Below are 23,079 nucleotides of genomic sequence, written 5' to 3'. Positions count from 1 at the left end.
AGGATGAGATTTTGGTGGATATGGTTGTTAGAAGTAGTTTGTGGATAATGGATGGTTGGTGAATAGAAGTTGATGGTGAATTGGGGATGGGGATATATATAGTAAAGTCACAATATTTTCATCGATTTGACAAGAAAGTCCTAAACTTTATTTTTTTGACAGTAAAGTCCAAATTACCGGTAGTTTTTGACACTTTTACCATTTTTCCTGGTTAGCCGGTAATTATGACTTTTTTGTCAACAAAATAAAGTTTAGGACTTTCTTGTCAAATCGTTAATTACGACTTTACTGTCAAAAAAATAAAGTTTAGGACTTTTTTTGTCAAATCGTTGAAAATATTGGGACTTTAGCGTATATATAATTTTTTTTGGTTAGAAATTTAATGGTATGATACTCTTTAAGCATAAGAGTTATTGAAACCTTCTCTAATCAGCTAGATCCTATTGAAATCTTTTACGTTTGCTTCTTGTTAAATCGTTTTTTTAATCTCAACAAACCGACATTGAAAAAAATTGAGATAATCAAGAAAGAAAGAAAGAAAGAACCAGGGTTGTGTTGGCTTTTTGCAGTCTCAAAAATGGAGAAATTAGAAGCCTAAAAAAACGAAATTGTCTTGGCTTTATACAAATACAAACAACACATACCTAGTCAAAAGGGTGTGAATGTGGAGAAGGGAAAGAAGGGCAATTTCGTTTTTTTCGGTTGTCGGTTTGTTGAGATTAAAAAAACGATTTAACAAGAACCAACGTTAAGGATTTCAATAGGATCTATGAGATTAGAGAATGTTTCAATAACTATTATGCTTAAAGAGTATCATACCATTAAATTTCTTACCAAAAAAAAAATTATATATACACTAAATTCCCAATATTTTCAACGATTTAACAAAAAAGTCTTAAACTTTATTTTTTGACAATAAAGCCCTAATTGATAATTTGACAAGAAAATCCTAAACTTTATTTTTATGACAAAAAATACTAATTACCGGCTAACCGGGAAAAAAGGGTAAAAGTTCAAAAATTGCCGGTAATTTGGACTTTACTGTCAAAAAAATAAAGTTTTAGACTTTTTTGTCAAATCGATAAAAATATTGGGACTTTACTGTATATATCCCTTGGGGATGTTAACATGTTCACATATCAACCATATGCATACGAATTGTTGGGTGATTCGAAAGGTTGATTGTTTGGGGTGTTTGGAGCATTTGAATGTTGATCCATAGTAAATTGATGAAGAGTTGAGAGTATAGAATGAAATAGATGTGTTTGTAATATGAAATATGAAAAAGTGTTAGTATTAATAGATAATAAGGTGTGGTTTAGATTTAAAAAAGTAACAATAATTTTTTAACTTTCATCAGTCAAATTACAAAAAAACGGAGCGGTGTTCATGCATGGAATGACCTCTCCATGTCGGATTGTACGCGTAAAACTTATCACATACCCCTTAGTCTTAACAAATACTAAAGCTAAGTAAACATGCATGCATTTGTGCACCTTTGCAACTATCAGAAAAAGATACGATGATGTTAAGGTTCATTAGCAAAAAGTTAATAACATTAATGAGTTTCAATTATTATAATGATGAAAAGCTTACACTTTTATTTTTTTAGGATGTTTCATCAAAAGAAAATCACCAACACAAATCGGCTTCTTCGTTACGATATAATAATAATAAACAAAAAGGTCTTCAAAGAAAGTAAAATATGCACACAAGAAAATCAACAAATCATATCTCCAAATATGAAGGAAATGTATAAAAACAAAGACTGCATTGCTCATGTATGAAAAAACAAGTGGAAAAAAAGGGAACACACGTAATAACTTATATCTCCAAATAAGAAGGAAATATATATATATATATATATATATATATATATATATATATATATATATATATATATATATATCTCGACTATACCTCTCCATTGTTCATGTATGAAAAAAAAAACAATCAATATTATAAATGGCAGCCTAGTGCTAGGCGGACAAAATATTCCTCTGGTGGATTCGGGTGGTCAACATCAGTCTAAGCGGAGCTAAGCGGCTGAAATTTTTAATTTTTAAATTTTTTAAATTTTCAAATATTAACCAAGATTTTAAATTTCAACTTTTCAGTATTTCAAATTTTCAAATAATTATTTCATAAAATATAAACTCTTCATGTCCCATATTTATGGTACACTTTTGATTATTTTTTGAACGGCAGTGAAAATTAAAAAAGGCTAGCTAGAAGCTAGCCAAAACAAAAAGAGAACAATTAGTTCATGAGCAGATTTTGAAGCCACCCAGTTATAGTTTTCTTAACTTTGCAGAACAATTAGTTCATGAGCAGATTTTGAAGCCACCCAATTATAGTTTTCTTAACTTTGCAGAACAATTAGTTCATGAGCAGATTTTGAAGCCACCCGGTTATAGTTTTCTTAACTTTACAGTTCCTACTACAAAACCATCTAAAAGAAAACGAGGCAATAGAATCAAACATCAACTCTTTTTTGTACTTCACGATCCCAAAAACTATCGCATTCCAATAAGTCCAAGGAACCCAAATTAGAGTAGCACAAGTCGTCTCAATGATCAATCTCCGAGCATTTGCAATAGCTTGACAATCAATCCACTCGAAAACATCTTCAATAGAGTTAAAGGATGGCACCATCAAATCTATCCATCTAGCAAACTTAAGCCATAATTGACGAGCCATCGAACACTTCAAAAATAAGTAAATACCATCTTCTATCACCTCCCCACAACATGGACATAAAATAGAAGACAAATCAATTCCCCGATGATGAACGTTACTCCTCGTCGATAAACGATTAAGTAAAAGCCTCCATATAAAAATATTAATTTTTATAGGAAGAGAAATATTTCACCTGGTAGGACTATACCCATGGGAAGCGACATGAGGTCTAAACGAGATCTAGCAGACTTGACGGGGAACATGTATTCCACCCCAAGAGACCATCTCCACGAGTCTATTCTATTTGTAATATGAATTGAATCCAACATCTCATGTAATTGCTCAAGATGGGATTCAAACACTCCCCCACTTATTGATCTCCTCCATGGAATCTCCCAAGTATTACCCAACCAAAAATCACTGATAACCGCCTCACCATTGACTGTCACAGCAAGGAAATCTAGCCTTTAAAATAACATCCCCACCCACAGTCCCACACATCCAACGAAAATCTAATACTCACACCATTACCTACTTGTTTTCTCATAGATTCAAACGGAATCTTACCATTATTATGAAGATTCCAAACTAAATTAATCACCCTCATCCAGACCCCTCGACTCCGACCTATAAGATAAAGACAACGAAAAACCACCATCACTCCCATGACAACTTTTGATCAAACTAACCCAAAGGAGATTAGCACCATTTAGGAATCGACATCTCCACTTGTAAATTAAAGACTCATTGAAAGCTTTCAAACTACCAATCGCCAACCTGCAATACTCTTTCTTGTTTAAAATAACCTCCCATTTCACCCAATGAAGAATTCGATCTTGATCTTCTATGCCCCAAAAAAATCAACCCGAATTCTCTCCAACTTCTGACACACGGTAACTGACATCTTAAAAAGAGATAAATAATAAATTCTCAGACTCCCTAAAACGGACTTAACAAGTATCCCAAGCCGCCACCCTATGCATTTTATCCCCAACAGTTAACCAAGATACACAAAAGGAAATTAATCTGGAGCACAACCTGTACAAATAGCCACTTGTGGACACACGTTTGTAGACACTCCAATCCCATTGATCTTTGACTTATGAAGATTGATCTATAGATCGGAAGCAATGAAAAAAACCCGAAGAATACGAATAAGACCACGCACATTTTCAACATCCCAGTCACCCATAAAAATAGCATCATCATCACAGTGAATAAAATAAATGCGATAGCTGTAAATTTTGATCACCAATATTCAAGCCTTTGAACATGCCATTCTGAATAGCATCCTCCAACCACACATGCAATCCTTCCATAACAATAATAAATAAAAAAGGAGATAAAGGGTCACTTTGTCCGAGACCTCTATACATCTGAAATTCACCAGTAGAGTTACCATTGAGAAGGATCGACGATCTAGCAGATCTCAAACACCCTCGTATCCAATCCCGCCATCTAACCTCGAACCCCATAGCATCAAGAATAAAATCTACATAATCCCACGATACCTAATCGTATGATTCTTCAAAATCAACTTTAAAAATCATCATTTTTTTGTTTAGCTATCGCCCACGTAACTACCTCGTTAACCATCAAAGCACCATCCAAAATTTGCCTTCCTTCAACAGAAGCCGACTGCACAGGATGAACAATCTCTCCTACCACCTTAGCAAACCGATTAGCTAACAATTTAGCATTTATTTTATATTGCAAACCAATCAAGCTGATAGGCATATAGTCTTTTAATCTCGGTAGGATTATCAACCTTAGGGATTAAGAATAGTCACTTGATCCCAGTCCACCTCTGGGGTACCGCCTAGCGACTTTTACAATCTTGATAAAAAAAATTAAAAACAAAGACATGAATATATTACTACATAGGTCATCTACATTGCTCATGTGTGAAAAAAACAACAATTGGAAAATAGGGTGGTTATAAAAAAAACATGAATATATTACTACATAGGTCATCTACAAAAACATAAAAAGGAAGATTTTTTTTTTCTTCTAAACCTAACTACTCAAACAAGGTCATGATTTAACCATCCAACTGAAAACTAGTAACTAGAAGATAGAGAGGCTGAATAAGAAGGGAAAACAAAGTTAACTTAAGGAAACCAGAATAAAAGGATCAAGTAAAAAGAACTGGAATGAATGGCTTAAGCAAGATCATATTCAAGCTTAGTAATAGAAAGACATAAAGGTATGATGATATAATAAACAAGCCAATGAAAGTATGTTGCTCTAATAAAGAATCATCTTGTAAGCACTAATTTCTGCATCATACTTCGAGTTCAAACGTATAAAGAATCATCTTTATTAAAGATGATTCTCTATTATATTTAAGATATTAAAGATGATTCTTTATCCATCTGTTTACAACCTCCTACATTGCTTTAATAAAGAATCATCTTTAATATCTTAAATATAATAGAAAGAAATGAAAGTATGATGCTATAACAATTAATAAGCATATTTAAGAAAAATATGTTGTTGTTTCTTGCATTTAACCCTTCTAATTATACAACAAGTTCAAACGTATGTTACCTGATTTTCTTCCATTGGTGACATGTAATTAATAGCAACAATGAGCTAACATATAATTGTAGGATGCCATTAGAAATAAACAAGACCAAGTATTTATATCATGGTAATAAACATGACATAATCACTTGTAAGCACTAATTTCTGCAGTTTTTGTTAAAAATGATCATCTAATTATATGATTATTCCAAATCTTCTTCACATAATCTACTTCAAAACCCAATCCAAACACCCCCTAAACAGAAGTGATTCATCTTGGAATATGAAATCCAAGCATGGTGTTGGTTGTTCCTTTTCAGTAGATAAACCGAAAAGTATATTTTTTGAAGCATTTCATCGAACAGGTGGTAGACCAAACAAAGATTACGCAGGAAACACTTAATAGCAATTTTAACAATCAAAAACTTGAAATAATGATAATCATCACCCAATTTGCGATTTGAAAGAGATCAACATTTGATGCAACAAACCTTCAAGTATGTGGATGGAAAGAAGAACTTTGATTATGAAGCTCAAAGTTTCCCCTCTTCTGCACACATATTCTTCATAATCAAAGCTCTTGTATATTATTTATGATTTATTTAAATATTATTCGGTAGTAATGCTAATATTGCAGGCGTCAACTTCATTTGATAATACTCTTTTTCAAATTTAGAAACCCAAGGTATACATTTTCCCCCACTAACTGAGCTAGAAGCTTTAACATCCTTATAAAGCTCATCAAAAAAAAAAAACAAAAAGAACAATTTACAGTTGATGCAACCATGATCAAGAAAACATCCTCGCTACTCTTATATTCCAAGCTAAAAAAAATGGGGAAAAGTTGAGATAATCTTTGGATTCATAATCAAAGGGTTGAATAATATATGGATTATAAGTACAAAATGGTAGATGCCAAGGAATATGAATTTCTGTATGAATATAATAAGTACATTTTGTGCCACCATATCAACTATGGAAACAGATGAGCTGTTTTTTTGGACTGAATAAACCTTTAAATTGAGACTAGATAACACCTTTTTATCCTTACTTTCAAAACAATTCATTTCTGTTCATCATTTTAACAACATTTTAATGTGAGATGGGCTGAAATAAGAAAAGAAAGACAAATAGTTAAAGTGCTAGTGTCTTAATACATTAAGTCAGGCTTTTTAACTTAACCCGTTAAGTCTTATGTTCAAATTAGGTTAAAAGGAAACAATCATATATAGTTATCCAGATTGAGTAAAAACAAAGTTATATATATATATATATATATATATATATATATATATATATATATATATATATATATATATATATATATATATATATATAGGTGTCCAGTGATTAAGTGCTTAACCCATTAAGCTTATGAAGTCAAAAAGAAACAACCCCTAAAACTGATATGAGTGACATTGATTATCGTTAATCTGTAACCCACAAACAAAAATATCAATTTCTTAATGCAACAAAACATAACAGATTAAAACCTAAAAGTTGCACCATATCAATTAATTTATCATAATACTAGTCTTCACACAAGTGTACCCATTTATCTCTCATGGGTATAGTATATAAATATCAAATTCTTTCTCATCAATCTCATTAAGTAACTTTATCTCATGACATGATCAAATTACTTCTCATAAATCCATCGTTTGTATCTTTATGATCTAAATAAGAATGTCTCTTTTAGTGATCTCATGTATAATGTAATCCAAACACCTCTCATGGATTCATTATGGACACTTCATGTACTTAACCGAATTCTCATTCTCATACACATATACAAATGTTACATATATAAACAATATATATATATATATATATATATATATATATATATATATATATATATATATGATTTATTTAAACATTTCAACAATTAATGAAATTAACTATATCCATTATCATTTAACTCATAGTTTGATCAAGAACTACTCACCTTATTTATAGCCTATGTTGATGGTATTGCAAACTTGGTACTTGTTTTGCTTCTTCTCTTGATTTCCTATTTATAAAACCAATTCATACTCATCATTGATCAAATTATATTCATGGTTTAACTCGATTAACCATCTCTCTTTTATGAAGTCAAATCACCATATCAATTTTACACAATTTCACATATATATATATATATATATATATATATATATATATATATATATATATATATATATATATATCATTTAATAACTTAATCTGTTAAGTCACATCTTCCACCTATAAATTCTAAATTCCATTGATCCAGCTTCTCATACATATTCTCAAATTTCACATATAAAGTTTATAATCACTAGAACAAGTTGTAATCAAGCTAGATAACAACAATAACTAACTCAATTTCATTATCCATATTTAAACCTTTAATCTTTGGGTTTCATCAAAATCCTCAAAATCTTGCACCAAATCCGAAATTAGTGTGTTAGGAGCAGTGATTCTTACCTTAATCCACCAAATTGAAGCTCTAATATGAAAATATCCTCAAGGATCAGACTTCTAGGGTGAAATTGCACCTTAGAGTGTATTTTGGGAGTGTTTTCTCGAAATGATCTGTTCACAAATCATTTTTTCAACCTGAAACAGTGTCCACATCGTTATGTCGTGGCGTGTCTTCCTTCGCGTCGCTCCTCAATTTGTTACTAAAAATATGTGTGAAATGCAAAAGTGGAGATCCCAATCACGAATTGGACCAATTCTGATTGGTAAAAACATGTTCCAGCAAACAATTTTGCCATTTTATAAAAGAAATCAATTTATACCAGATATTAAAAAAAAAAAAAAAAAAAAAAAAAAATCGCTATAAACCCCATAGCGACACATGGTCAGATAAGACTCTGCATTTTAACAATTAGGTGTCAAATTCACAAGCTTAGCAGTAAGAAAAACTAAGTATGCTATAGATGTAAAAAACACACAAAATTAACCAAGTATGCTAAAGATGTTAAAAAAAGATGGACCCCAAGTACATAAATCCTCCATTATAGCAATTGTAGAAAAAACAAGATGATATTAAGATTTTAATAAACAATTTAATTACACATCACTATCTTTTGGTAGATTTTGTTACAACAAATTACACAACCTAAAAAACCTCCATTATAGCAGAGTTAAAATTCTTGATTACAATAATAGATTAAAAAATAAGAAAGTAAATTCAGTGTAACAAGAAAATCTAGCTTCTATATATCCAAATAAAAAGGTAAAGTATTAAAGCATGAATATACTAACTGTATAGCCTATCTACAAAAACATAATCTAGGGAAAAAAATAAAATTTTTCATAATTTTGCCTATCTTTGAAGAGAAGTAAATCTGTAAATGTAATATAAGTCACATTAATTAATATCCCTGTATAAAAGGTACAAAAAATTACTCAGGATAGAGCACGGATATCTCTATGTTTCTGATCCTAAAACAAAGTACAAAAAAAAATCAACCAACAAAATTAACATAAATAAAGATTATTCATTCAAAGAAACCCAAAAGGTTATCGTAAAAAAACTGAAAGTTATAATGTTATAATATAAATAAACTGAAAAGTGAAATGCTATAATTTGGTTGTTTTTTCGAAGGGAATCTGTTCATAAAAAAATGAAAACAAATGCTATAATTTGTAGATTTTAAAAAGTAAGATGCCTTGATAACAAACAATTTGTAGATTTTACAAAGTAAAATGTTGTAACTCAAAGAAAACTGAAAATTGCAATGCTATAATTGGGTTGACTTTTCAAAAGGAAATGTGCTTATATAAAAGTAATTGAAAGTAAAATGCTATAATAGGTAGACCTTTTAAAGAAAAATTGAAAGATATTGATAGATTTGAATTGCTGTAATAGAAAAAATAAAAATAAAAAAGCTCAATGCTATAACTAGGTTGACTTTTAAAGGGGAAACATGCTTGAAAAAAAGAAAATGTAACTACAGTCAAATAATTGGTAGATTTTTAAAAATGAAATGCTTTTATAAATAAAATAAAAAAAGTCTGATAGATTTTTCAAAATAAAATCCAAAGATACGAGAAAAAAATTATGGATTTTCAAAATAAATAAATAAAAATAAAGTCATGATAAGAAAAAAAAATTGAGACTTTTCAAAGTAAAATGCCCTGAAAAGAAAAGACTTGATAATATTTTAAATTAAAATGATTTAATAAGGCAAATTTTGAAAAATATAATGTTGTAACACAAAAAAAAATGTTATAGTAGTGTTGATTTTTCTGAGGAAAATGTGCTTATAATAAGATTACTGAAAGTTCAATGCTATAATTCAATAGATCTTTCAAAGTAAATTTACTCATTAAAAAAAATGAATGTTACAATGCTGTAAATGGGATTTTTAAAAGGCAAATGTGCTTAAAATAAGGAAAATAAAAGTACATTGCTATAATTGGTAGATTTTTCATATAAAAATGTCTTGATATTGAAAAATATGATATAGTTTTAAAATTAAATTGCCTTGATAACATATAATTTGAATGTTATAATGTTATAAAATAACAGAAAGAAAACAAAAAAAAAAGTGATACTCTATAAATGGGTTCATTTTTCAAAATAAAATTTCTTGATAAGAAAAAAATTGAAAGTTACAATGCTCTAACACATATAAAAGTTGAAATTTGCAAAGTTATCTTTGGATTGCTTTTTTTAAAAGGAAATGTGTTTATAAAAAGAAAAATGTAAGTACAACACTATAATTAATAGATTTTTCAAATAAAAAAGCTTTTAAAGTTATAATGTTGTAACAAAAAGAAAACTAAAAATTGCAATACTATAAAGGAGTTGATTTTTCAAACAAAATGCCTGGATAAATTGATAGATTTTTCAAAGTAAAATGCCTTAATAAGAAAAAGCTTGAAAGTTGCAATGTTGCAACACAAATAAAATTGAAAATTGAAAAGTTATAACTGGGTTGATTTTTCTTAGAAAAATGTTTTTATAATAAACAACTGAAAGTACAACACCATAACACGAAAGATTTTTTTAAACTAAAATGCTTTATTAAGAAAACATTTGAGAGTTAAAATGCTATAACATAATGAAAAACAAAAAGTGCAATGCTATAAATGGGTTGATTTTTCAAAGTAAAATCTCATAATAAAAAAAATTACAAAGTTATAATGTTGTAACAGAAAGAAAACTGAAAAGTACAATGCTTAACTCGGTTGATTGTTCAAAGGGAAAACGCCTTAATAAAAAAAATTGAACTTTACGATGCTGCAACAGAATAAAAAAAAAACTAAAAAGCCTTATATTTTTAAAAAATGAATTTTGAAAGTAAAATGCCTTTATATGAAGAAACTAATGTTTTAACAAAAAGAGATTTAAAAAGCGTTTGATTTTTTAAAGGGAAATATGTTGACAATAAGAAAACTGAAAGTACAATACTATAAATAGTAGATTTTTCAACGAAAAATGCCTTGATGAGAAAAAATTTGAATGTTGCAATGTTGTAACAAAAAGAAAACTAAAAAGTCCAATGCTATAGTTATGTTGATTTTTCAAAGGAAAATGTGTACAATGCTTATAATTAGTAAAGTAATATGCCTAGATGGGAAAAAATTGAAAGTTAAAAAGTTGTAACTTAAAGAAAACAGAAAAAACGCTATAATTGGTTGATTTTTTGAAACAATATGCAAATATGATTGATTTTTTTAAATAGAATGCTTTGCTAAGATAATATTTGAAAGTTATGATGTTTAAACATAAAGAAAACCAAACAGTGTGATGCTATAGATTTCAAAATAAAATGTATTTATAATGAAAAATAAGATAGATTGCTGAAAGTAAATTGCCTTGAAAGTAACAGAAAGAAAATTTGAGTACATTAAGCAAATACTGAGTTGACTTTCCAAAGTAATAAGAGAAAACTTGAAAGTTATAACATTGTCACACAAATGAAACTAAAAAGTGCAAAGCTATATTTGAATTGATATTTTAACAGGAAATTTACTTATAATAAAAGAAATTAAAATACTAACTAAAAACCTTAAAACTTATTAAACTAGTAGCCACGCATGTAAACCTGTGAATTAAACCTGATTAATCCCAACATTGATAAGAAAAACTGAAAGGTTTTTGAAACTAAAATGCATTGATAAGATATAAATTTTGAAAGTTACAATGTTTTAAATGAAAAAAAAAAGAACTATAAAGTGTGATGCTAAAAATTGATACATTTTTCAAAGTAAAATGTCTTGATCAGGAAAAACTTGAAAGTCACAACTAGAATCCCAATTGTCCTTTTTCGTTAAAAAAAATTAAAAAAAAAATCCATGGCATAATTGTAAACAAACCCAAACTATAAGACTTCTGACAATAACTCTTATTTTTATTATAGCAAGCATTGTTTGACAACAACTGAATTTCAATAAACAAACGTATATTTTCTTTTATTATAGCAATTATAAGAAAAAACAAGATGATATTAAGATTCATTCATAACAAAAAAAATGAAAAAAAAGGAAAAAGTTCATTACACTGGTATCTTTTGGTTTTGCTTCAACAACAAGTTACACAACCAAAAAGCTCCATTCTCACAACAAGTTTTATAATTGGGTTGATTTTTCTCAAAAAGAAAATGTGCTTCATAAAAAGAAAATTGAAAGTAAAATGATATAACAGGTAGATTTTTTAAAGAAAATTTGAAAGATTTTGATTGATTTAACTGCCTTGATAACAAAATTTTGAAAGTACAATGCCATATCAGAATTTTTTTTTGAAAAGATCAATGCTATAATTGGGTAGATTTTTAAAGGGGAAACATGCATATAATAAGATAATTGAAATTACAATGATATAATTGGTAGGTTTTTAAAAATGAAATTCTTTGATTAAAAAACATCTGATAGATTTTTCAAAATAAAATCCGAAGATAAGAAAAAATATTGATAGATTTGATAAGATAACTGAAAGTACAATGCTCTATATAATAGATTTTCAAAGTAAATTTTCTTGATAATTGTAATATGCTACAATGTGTAACAGAAAGAAAACTGAAATTTGTAATGCTATAAATAGGATTTTTTTTAAAGGCAAATATGCTTATAATAAGAAAAATGAAAGTACGGTGCTATAATTGGTAGATTTTTCAAAATAAAATTCCTTGATATTGAAAAATATGAAATACTTTTTAAAACTAAATTGTGTTGATAACATACAGTTTGAAAGTTATAATGTTGTAACAGAAAGAAAACAAAAAAGTGTAATGCTATAAATGGGTTGATTTTTTAAAATAAGTTTCTTGAAAAGAGAAAGCTTGAAAGTTATGATGTAACAAAAAGAAAGCTAATTAGTATGATTGATATTTTTCAAAATGAAAATGTCCAGATAATGAAAAAAATGATATGATTCTAAAAGTAAAATGCCTTGATACGATGAACTTTGAAAGGAACAATGTTGTAACAGGAAAAAAAATGTGATACTATAAATAGGTTGATTTTCAAAGTAAAATGTCTTGATATAAAGAATCTAACACCTTTTTCAAAATAAATGTCCTTGATAAGAAAACTTGAAAGTGATAATGTGGTAACACAAATAAAACCGAAATTTAAAAAGTTATATTTGGGTTTGTTGATTTTTTAAAGGGAAATATGTTTATAATAAGAAAAATGAAAGTACAATGCTATAAATGATAAATTTTACAAAATAAAATGCCTTGACATTGAAAAATATGATAGATTCTCTCAAAAGTAAATTGACTTGATAAGATACAATTTGAAAGTGTTATTATGCTGTGGCAGAAAGAAAACTAAAGAAAAAATGGCTTGATAAGAAAAGAAAAAATGATAAAAATTTTCAAATTAAAAAAAAAAAAAAAAAAAAAAAAAAAAAAAAAAAACTTGAAAGTTAAAGAGAATTATGTGTATAACAAGAAAAATAAAAGTATGATGCTATACTTGGTAGATTTTTCTAATTAAAATGTCTTAATAAGAACTAAATGATAGAGTTTTCAAAGTAAAATGCCTTAATAAGAAAAAATTGATATATTTTTCTAAATAATATGCCTAGAAATAAAAAAAAAAAGCTTGAAAGTTAAAATGTTTTTACACAAATAAAACTGAAAACGAGTTTGATTTTTATTGGGAAATGTGCTTATATTAAGAAAAATGAAAGTACAATGCTATAATTGGTAGATGTTTCAAAATAAAGTGCATTAATCATAAAAAAAATGATAGTCTTTTCAAAGTAAAAAAGCCCAGATAAGATGAAAAAGTATGATTCTATAAATGGATTGATTTTTCAAAGGAAAATGCCTTGATAAGAAAAAATTGTATAACTTTTCAAAGTAAAATGTTTTCATAAGAAAAAAAAAAAACTTGAACGCTACAGTGTTGTAACGAAAGTTAAGAAAATATATAGGTGTTTAGTAAGTGACAAGATATAAGAACAGATGTTTAGAATCACTCAATTGTCAATGAAAATATTCAAATTGAAAAAGATTAGCAACAGCAGAACGTTAATATAAATAGTGAAAGGAGTTGTATACAGATTAAAGAAAACTCTTGCTTTGAATTCCAAAAAGAACGATCACGTCTCAATTTAAGTATCAAATATCTTAGATTTCGTCTTCAAAATAACTGCAGAGTGCTATATAAAATTAAAAGAAAAAAAATAACTAAACCCTAAAAGAATTAAGTTTTCAAGATCACAGACGTTGCTGTTGTTGAATGCCGGCAACACAAAGTTCAGTCAAAAACTGGGTTAACATTTATCTAAAGATGATCGTTAAAGTTATTAGACCCTAAAAGTAAGAAGTATTACAATCGAAAGAACATCAACAGATAATGCGTTTTAGACCAATTAAACCCTAAAGAAATTCGAGTCGATGTGGGATGTGGGTTTAGAGAAAGGATAAAATTACCTAAAGAAAAATGAGAAGGACAACAGCCAAGAACGCTTGCTCTCGGACGAACATCATCGTCTTCTTCCACTGTTTCTTGGAACTGGAAAACGACTATTATCAAAAACTCCAAGTGTTTAACGAAGAACCCAAGAACCTACAACGGAAAAAACATCAACGCATAGTGTGTTTAAAACCCTATAGAAACGCATATGTATTTTGAATCTAGAGAAAGAAAAAGATGAGGAATATACCAGGAACGAAACACCAGAGGAAAACGATTAACATCCACACGCAATGATGTCAAGAAAAGAAAGGTGGATGCGATCATGATTCATGCGAGAGGAGAGGAAGAAGTAACATGGCCTGGCCCTCGATTTGTAGTCAAACGAACCGTTTCTGAATATCATAATTTTGATTTTTGATAATGAATCTTATGCATTAAATAACTAAAAAAAATTGCACCGGTTTCGTATTATCAATTATGATCTTACCGGTTACAAATTGTTTAAAACTAGATGGAATCATGCGCGCTCATTGGCGCTGATTCAATTTTTTTTTCATTCTTTCAACGTGTATATGTACATAATCCATCTCGTGAAGCCTTAGCTGCTACATAAGCAAACCTGACATCTAGAACCAGCCAATTTCATTTTTTGTCGTTGCAAAAATAGTCATCTGGTAGAAAAAAAGTCTGTTGGAGTCTTAGCTTCTATATAAGCAAACCACACATCTGGGAACAATCAAATTCCATTTTTTGGCATTGCAAGAACACCTGTCTGATAGAAAAGAAAAAAAGTCATAAATGTATGATTTTGAGTTTTTATTTAAATATTTAATGCTAAAATGTTGAGTTTACCTGTGTTATGATTTTGTAGTGGGTATGATTAGATACAACAATCCAAAATTCCATTGTTATGCTATCCATGAAGCTTATATATTGCTTTTTATATCCAAGATTTTGCAAATAAGAAAGTACACCACCATCTGGGCCCTACAAATGAATTAAACAAAAAATTTTATTTTTTAAATAAATTATAGCCCATGAAATCTGTTAATAATTAAAAAAAAAAACAAAAAAAATGTTTACAACCTGGGCCTTGACAAAGTCCAAATTCAAGAAGTTTATTTTTTTCCAGCAACAAAACAATGGTTTGCAGCATCTGTAATGAGTAAAGAAGCAAAATTTATAAGACTCACAAAAGGGGTTCTAAAAGTTGAACCACTAGAAATAGCAACAATACAAATAAAATTTTCAAAGATTCGATCTTTTTGTCTAAATGTTTCCAAAAATACCCTTCAACCCAGAAAATAAAACTTACAGCAACAGGGCCTTCAATAATCATCAAGGGTATACAGACCTGCATTACTAACACAAATAAACGGTGCAGAAAGGAAGAGATGTATAACAAATAGCATTCAAAAGTGCATCCATATATGGAAGCAAGCATGTATATATAAAAAAAAATAATCAAATAAATAAAAAACTATTCAAAATCCCACGTTTTCATCATACTCTCAACAATCGATTGACATCAACTCCATTGAATTGAAAAAAAATCATATAGACAAATCAATAAATTAATTACCTTAGGTTATAAGGAAATTCGTCAACGGTTACCTTGATTTCTTTGCCAGGTCGGTGATAATAAGCATCTAAGTCGAGACACCCCAGTCAGCTCCTTGTTGACTCTTGACTGGCTCCAAAACTTTGATGTTGTCATAACTCGCAGGTTATACTCATTTCTTTACTTTAAAGATTGTATATATATATATATATATATATATATATATATATATATATATTATGTTTATGAAACGCATTTAAAGAAAAAATATATATTTTTTATTTTTTTATTTTTTATGCAGTGCAAAGCCGAAGTTTTTCTATGATGAAAACCGTGCTAATCTTTTTGCGGTGGGCACAGATTCAAGGATGCTTATCAATACTGATAATGGTAGTCCTATGGCTCAGGTTTGTGTGGAAGTATGTTTTTACCATTTTACCCCTATATGCATATTTTAATCAAATTTTTATTTTCATTAGCTTGGAGCCTCTTCTGTAGAAGTGGCAGATCAGCAGATCCCAGATAAAGGGTACAAAGTGTTTCAGATAAGTAATCAGTATATCCGAATTACATAAATACCCTTTTCTACACAACACCAATACTTAGTGCACAGTGGCGGAAACCCTTTACACAGACAAGTCATTGGATTTTAGAGGTGAAAGAACAGATATTTGTAATCAGCATCCAGTTCATTGGTCCTAGTCAACTCTAAAACCAAAACTGGAAAAGAACATGTTATAAAGACAATCTTTTTCATTCTTTAATCATAAAGATCCAATCTTTATTTACATTTCATGTTACAAAGACTATCTTTTTCGTTCTTTAATCATAAAGAAATAATATTGATGAAATTGTACCTTGGTTTTCTAGATAAATTCCAAAAGGGTTGTCTGTCATATACAAAAAAAAAACAATATTAGCAACAAAAAAGATAAAATAGTCTTTTAAGGAAATCAAACAATTTAAACCAGTAACTATTACTTATTATTACCTTTCCATGATCAACATGACCCATGATTATGAGAACAGGGGGTCTATCTTGTAAATGATCCAAGTCTTTTTTATAAAAAAATTCTTTCTTTTTAGCTTGTTCTGATATTTTAATGGGACCCACATCAATAACTTCTACCTCATACTCCCTACAAACCATCTTCACCATTTCCTTATCAAGCTTCTGCACCCCATCAGGCTTAATACCCTTTGCATAAAGATGCCCTAGTATTTCACCTTCACTCACAGCTAAATTATATGCCAGCTCATCAATCAGCATACCTTCTTCACCAACTTCCATTAGTTCTACTTTGACCGGTTCGGCTTCCCGAGCTACCTGCATCCTAGCTGCTTTCCTAACAGCTTTACTCTACTTTCTTCCCTTTTTTGCCCCTGGAATTGAAACATCAACCTCATCATCATGAACACTATCATCTTGAACCATACACCTACGGGTCCCACCAGCTGCCCCACTTCTCATTCTGAAAGCTTCCTTTAATTTTGTGAGACCCGAGGGCTTTCCTGGATTAGGAGGTGATAAAACTGCTTGTGCCATTAAAGGGTCAACTGGTGGTCTTTTGGAGGTAAAAAAGGATATAGTATTATAGATTTTAGGTCAGTTCAGTTCATCAACAGAAATTTAACAAATAAGTTGACATTCCATACAGAAACAGGTTACAAATCAAAAACATTAGATTCTTTCCACATCTGCTTGAAAAACTCTAACATGACACACATGTTGAGAGTTTATAGGTAAGTCAGGTCCCGCTTTGTGACGATGTTTGATTGAAAAAAGAAGAATAAAAACATATGCCAGTTGTGATGATCTAAAAAAATCTTCTACAAGAATGAAATCAGATAAAAGTTTTATTGTTCTAGGGTTATTCAGTCTTCACCAAAAAAAAATAAAAAAAAAATAAATAAGAGATACCCCCATCCATCGCTGTCTGTTTTCTAGAAAACCATCCATACTTGAGTCGATTAACACCAAAATTGTAATCAACAAACTGGTGGAGAGCAAACGAATCGAACGTAGCAACATCTACAATCGAAAGGAATTACAAATATCAGTGGAATACCTAAAACCCTAAACTAAACAAACGATCTATTAAAAGAAAATACCATAAAAATTACCTCCAAATTGAAGCTTCAAAGCATATGATCAACAATAATGCTTCTACAGAAACACAAACATTCCGGTTATAGCATAACATGACAAAAAAATTAGAATTTAGAGAAATCTGAGGTTGCCTAACAGTATTTGAATCAGTTAATTAGACTACTTGACACCTGGAAGCAGCAGATGAGAGAGGGCTGAAGGGAGCTGGAAGTCGACGACGCGCATGTGTTCTTGAAGAGAAGGAATCACCGGAAGCTGAAGAGAGAATCTCCATGGCGAGCAGTGGAGGCAGCAATGAACAATAATACGTATGAGAGTCTCGGAAGCTTCTTTCTCAACAATGATTTCCTCCCTGATTTGAGTATAAACTCCTTCAAGTAGAGGGATTGGTGGCGATGGAAGCGGTCCCTTTTAGGCGGGGGAGGAAGTTGGAGGAGTAGAGAGAGACCGGAGATGAGAAAGACGGTGGGGGGAATCTGTAGTTCAGTAATCGGATTTTCTTTTTGTATTGTGTCTGTTAATCCCTAAATATTTATAAAATTTGTGCGGAATACTGAACTTTTTACCTTTCTTTCAATCGCAGATAATATCGAGGAGGACATTCGTGCTTTGGAACTGGACTCATCTGGTAGGTTTCCTTGATCTGCATAAAGAGCTTTTTGTAGATTCGTACTTTCTGATTTTAGGAATTGTATGTGTTCGCGAGAGAGAAGGTGGAGAAGGAAGTAAGCAGAAAGAAAGAGGAAACGAAGAAAAGCGGTCGAATTTTTATTGGACGAGGAGGGGCAAGGCGACGACTGAAACGGATAAGAAGGAAAGGCAAGAAGAGAAGAACTGGGGCTTTTTTATGAAAATGTAAACTTCGGTGGCAGCAAAAGAAAGAGAAAGAAAGTTCCTGTCTACCTTTTAAGGATTAATACTATATATAATTAATATACATTTAATATAATTATGATTTATAAAAGGGTAAATGGCACAAAAAACACTCTTTTTACACAAAAATTCAATTTTGACAACGTGTTTTTTTTTGTCAATTTTGACACTGTTTTTTCCAATTTGTTACAATTCTGACCATTTGACCGGTTAACCAGGTTGCATGGTGACGTGGCATGGTGACGTGTCATTTTGATGACGTGGCATGCTGACATGATATGTTGACGTGTCAATTTCTCACAAAAAACATTAAGTTTTCATTTTTTTCGATTTTCACACTAAGTTTAATATTTTCTTTCAACTTTGACACTATGTTTTTTTGTTCCAAATCGAACATCATTTTTTCCAATTTTGTTCAATGTTGACAATTTTCTATTTGAAACCGTATAAATATTTTTTAATACATTTAAACCGTATAAATATGTTTTTTTTTCATTTAAAAACCATAGTTTTGTATAAATACATTCTTTTTACACTCAAACAATATTTTTATGTATAAATATGTATTAGTTATATAAAAATTGTATTTTATATTAAATATGCAACTTTAAAATGTGTTTGGAGGTTTGGAAGCGTGTAGTCGATCAAAACTTGGATATCAAGTTTGCAACCCATTAAATTTTTACATCTTAGTAGAAGCTTATGGTTAGTTTGATTCTCATTATATAACTAATGCTTTGAATGTAAGAAAAAAAACATCTTGTATTTATATAAAAATGTGGTTTTTAAACGAAAAAAATATGTTTATACGGTTTAAAATGTAATTAAAAAAATATATTTATACGGTTTCAAATGGAAAATAGACAAAACTGAACAAAATTTGATAAATGATGTTCGATTGGAACAAAAAAAACATAGTGTCAAAATTGAAATAAAAAATTAAACTTAGTGTCAAAATCGAAAAAAAGTGAAAACTTAGTGTTTTTTGTGGAAAAAAAAATCAATTTTGACACGTCAGCATATCATGTCAGCATGCCACGTCATCATGTCACGTCAGCATGTAACCTGGTTAACCGGTCAAGTGGTCAGAATTGTAACAAATTGGAATACACAGTGTCAAAATTGACACAAAAAAAAGCACGGTGTCAAAATCGAATTTCTATGTAACAAAAGTGTTTTTTGTGTCATTTACCCTTTATAAAAAAAGAATATAAATATGTATTGTGAATAATATATAAAAAATAATATAAATAACAAAAATATATAATTTAGTTAAAGTTTAAATCTGTGACGAAATCTGAATCCTTTAGTTGTTTGGACCCTTTTTGTTAAATAAGATTAAATATAGCTAATTTAGGTAAATTTTGTTATCATGGTTTTATAGTTAAAAATATATATGTAGTAAATTTCTCAAAAAAGTAAATTGTGGTAAAAATAATTCATCTTAACTGGATGATGAGATGTGATCACAAGTTGTCACCTATCTTTATAAATTTGTCGTTATAAAAAATGTAAAGATAATCTGACAGCTAAATTATTGAATAAACTTTAGTTTCAACCATTGTCGATTATTGAATAGCCGGTCCTTGTTGTAGGATAACAAACTAAAAACTTATTTTCCAATCGAATATATGTAAAAAAAATTAAAAGCAATTGAATGTAATAAAATGAATCACGAAAGGGTGTCATTCATAATGGTTGGTAGTGTTTAATTATAACAATAATAATAAAATAATTATTAATTTTCATATGATTATGTATATTAAATTTGTCTTATTATTATATCTACTCTTGAGACACCATTTCATCTTGATCTAAAAAATTATTATTTACCAATCCAAATTATTATCAAATTCAACAATTTGTGGGTGTTTCTATAAACATTTTTTTAACCAGTTTTTAATTGTTATTTGTAAAAATAATTCCAAACCACATATATATTTGAAAGTAATTAAATGTGAGCCAAACCCAAGAAACACATTTAGTCGGCCAACTTGCAAAAAAAACGTCATTCATTTGGTTTTCATAAAAACACAAAGGGCTAGAAAGGAAACAAATTTAGTTCGATCCCTTGAAAATTTGTGGTATCAGTTGCAAAAGTATTATATCAAAATTTGAAATTGTAACAAACTTATGCACGTTGATTCTTCAAAATGTAACCAAACTCAAAAACACTATGTTATACCTCAGCTAACAAATAACACAACAGGAGATCCAGATTTAACCTTTGTTTATAGTTTCTTCATGTTGTGGAGAATAAATTTTGTTGAACTCATGGTATTCACACCACTTGACAATTTACATGCTCAACTAGAGTGATAAACAAATTGTACACAAAAATCAGAGAAGGCATAAAAAGTAAATAATTAACTGTTCCGCCCACAAGTAAAACTCTCCACATTTTGTAGTAGAGACTGCTCTTGCCAACATGTACACAGAAAACAGAAAAAAAAAATTAAATCCATGGGTTTCTTGTTTTTTTATGATCTTGACAGAGATGATGAAGTAAAATAGGGCATAGAAATACAATATGATTTAAAGAGAGAGTAAGGTTATAGAAGAAATGGAGGGGTTCGAATCAGACATGAAGGAGGTGATTTGTCGAGATTTAGGACTATTGAGATATCAAATTGAATCAAATCCTGATTTGAAGGGATTCTAACCGAATGACTTGAGGGTAATTTGGTAATTTAACTTTAAGGTTAAAAACATTTTGGAGAAGTCACGTGGCAAAAAAGGATTCATTTATCATAATAGGGGTGTTACTTTCATTGAGATTCATTGCTTTGCTGGTATTCTTAAGGGGGTGTGGTGTAAACTTATTTTTATGGGCTTAAGTTTAGGGAAAATGACTTATTATGTGGGCAATTAACTACTGTATTTATATTTATTTTGTCATTTTCCTTTCTTTTTCTGTATCTGATTTATCATTAAACTTGTTGTAGGTGTTCATAGAAATCATTAAAATCGGCTATTGAAGGTTTCCGACAATTTCCTATCTCCGGCAACTCTCCGGTCGTCTTCTCCAACGAGCCTCTGGCAAAAATGAGTTTTCTGACAGATCTTTGGGTCTCGGCTGGATGACTTACAGTACTAGTAAGCAGCAGGAGGTGGTGATGGTGGTTTACCGGCGGCAAATGGGAGGTGGCAGGTGGGTTATGGTGATGGCAGGAGGAGGTGGCAGGTGGTTTGCTGCCTCGTCCCTTTTTCGTTTTTCTTGCAGCAAATCGACAGGAGGGAGAGAGAGGAGGGTGGAGAAAGCTAAGCAGCAGCACCGATGGTGGGTGCCCCTTGGGATGGCAGTTGAGAAAGGTCCGCCGGAAAAACTCATTTTTGTCGGAGAAGACGATCGGAGAGTCGCCAAAGATAAGAAATTGGCGGAAACCTTCAATAGTCGGTTTCAATGGTTTCTATGAACACCTACAACAAGTTCAATGGTAAATGAGATATAAAAAAAAGGAAAGTGACCAAATGAGTATAGAGGCAATAGTTAATTACCCTCATAAATCATTTTCCCTTAAGTTTATGACCTTAATAGTTTAATAACTAATTAGCTTATTAGCTTATAAAGTAAAAAAAAATGTTTGAATTAGCTTATGACTTATAAGCTAATAAGCTCTTTTCAAAATAGTGTTTAGGTTAGTTTATTTTTTGTAAAATGACTAAAATTGACATGCTTACATTATACAATTGGGGAAGAGAGCTATTGTGTTTTGGGGAAAGAAGAATAAGGGTAAATATGTAAATATACATAAATAAGCTTTAAAAATTAAAGCTAAATTGAAATGGCTTATGAAAATTGGCTTATTTTTAAGTAAAATAAGCTTATAAGCTTACGCCAATAAGCTAACCCAAGCACTAATTTTTTAATAAGCTTAAAATATAAGCTCATAAGCTAAAAAGCCTGAAAAATAAGCTAAAAAAACACCTTCTTCGTTGTGAGCCTGCGAGTGTCCATTTATTTATCTTGGGCTTCCTATTGGTGCAAATATGAAACTTACAAAGAATTGGAATTCTATTGTTGAGAAATTCAAATCTAAAATCTCCTTATGGAAAGCTAGAAATCTTTGTTTCGGTGGTAGACTCACTCCTGTTTAATCTGTGATGGAATAGGTGTCTAAGCACATAACTATATTTGATATGTACTTGAATTGATAGCAGCATAGTTCTTTTGGGTTGCCCTCAAACCTAACAATTGGACAAGGAAATTATGAAAGGGGATAAATTAATTTATTATAAGATTAATAAATTAATATAAGTGATTTATTAATGTAATATATTAATTAGAAATCATAATATTTAATTAATATTTAATTGTATTAATTGTAAAGTACATGGACTAGAATTAATATATTAATTGTATTAATTGTAAAGTACAAGGACTAGAATTAATATATTAATTGTATTAATTGTAAAGTATAGGGACTAGAATTAATTAATGTAATATATTAATTAGAAATCATAATATTTAATTAAT

The 23,079-nt window shown here is 29.7% G+C and overlaps 1 protein-coding gene across 22 annotated transcripts; it reads right to left on the bottom strand.

The window, feature by feature from the left end:
• Positions 1-2,307: 2,307 nt before the first annotated feature.
• LOC145054816 (translation initiation factor IF-2, chloroplastic-like) lies at positions 2,308-18,535 on the bottom strand. Of its 22 annotated transcripts, none has more exons than XR_013684951.1 (13): positions 18,296-18,535; positions 17,900-18,137; positions 17,541-17,651; positions 16,611-17,002; positions 16,477-16,509; positions 15,145-15,748; positions 14,911-15,045; positions 14,546-14,830; positions 14,306-14,450; positions 14,073-14,208; positions 7,657-7,788; positions 7,154-7,219; positions 2,308-4,515 (listed from the first exon to the last, which is right to left on the bottom strand). XR_013684951.1 is itself a non-coding variant. In XM_079003077.1 (6 exons), exons 4-5 carry the CDS (start codon positions 16,950-16,952, stop codon positions 16,486-16,488), a joined length of 366 nt encoding a protein of 121 aa, XP_078859203.1. In that variant the 5' UTR covers positions 16,953-17,002; positions 17,541-17,651; positions 17,744-17,786; positions 17,900-18,527; the 3' UTR covers positions 16,290-16,317; positions 16,477-16,485. The 22 variants fall into 22 exon arrangements, 2 of the variants coding, with proteins under 2 accessions (XP_078859203.1, XP_078859202.1); XR_013684949.1 differs by having other exon boundaries at positions 2,308-7,219; positions 15,145-15,214; positions 15,374-15,748; XR_013684964.1 differs by adding an exon at positions 17,744-17,786 and having other exon boundaries at positions 2,308-7,219; positions 14,546-14,826; positions 15,145-15,214; positions 15,673-15,760; positions 17,900-18,531.
• Between the last annotated feature and the right edge of the window lie 4,544 nt (positions 18,536-23,079).

Source organism: Lactuca serriola, chromosome 5 (assembly GCF_051521515.1).
Source record: "Lactuca serriola cultivar US96UC23 chromosome 5, Lser_US96UC23_V15, whole genome shotgun sequence".
In the NCBI taxonomy this organism is placed as follows: Eukaryota; Viridiplantae; Streptophyta; class Magnoliopsida; order Asterales; family Asteraceae; genus Lactuca; species Lactuca serriola.
The sequence above is the reverse complement of the archived record's forward strand: the minus strand, read 5'-3'. Positions and strand labels throughout refer to the sequence as shown.

Bases quoted from the DNA above. Each gene is read 5' to 3' on its own strand.
- LOC145054816 (XM_079003077.1), bottom strand. From the start codon at position 16,952: ATGCAGGTAGCTCGGGAAGCCGAACCGGTCAAAGTAGAACTAATGGAA. The intron at 16,510-16,610 runs GTAATAATAAGT...TGTATATGACAG, and splicing joins GTCATGTTGATCATGGAAAG to ACAACCCTTTTGGAATTTAT.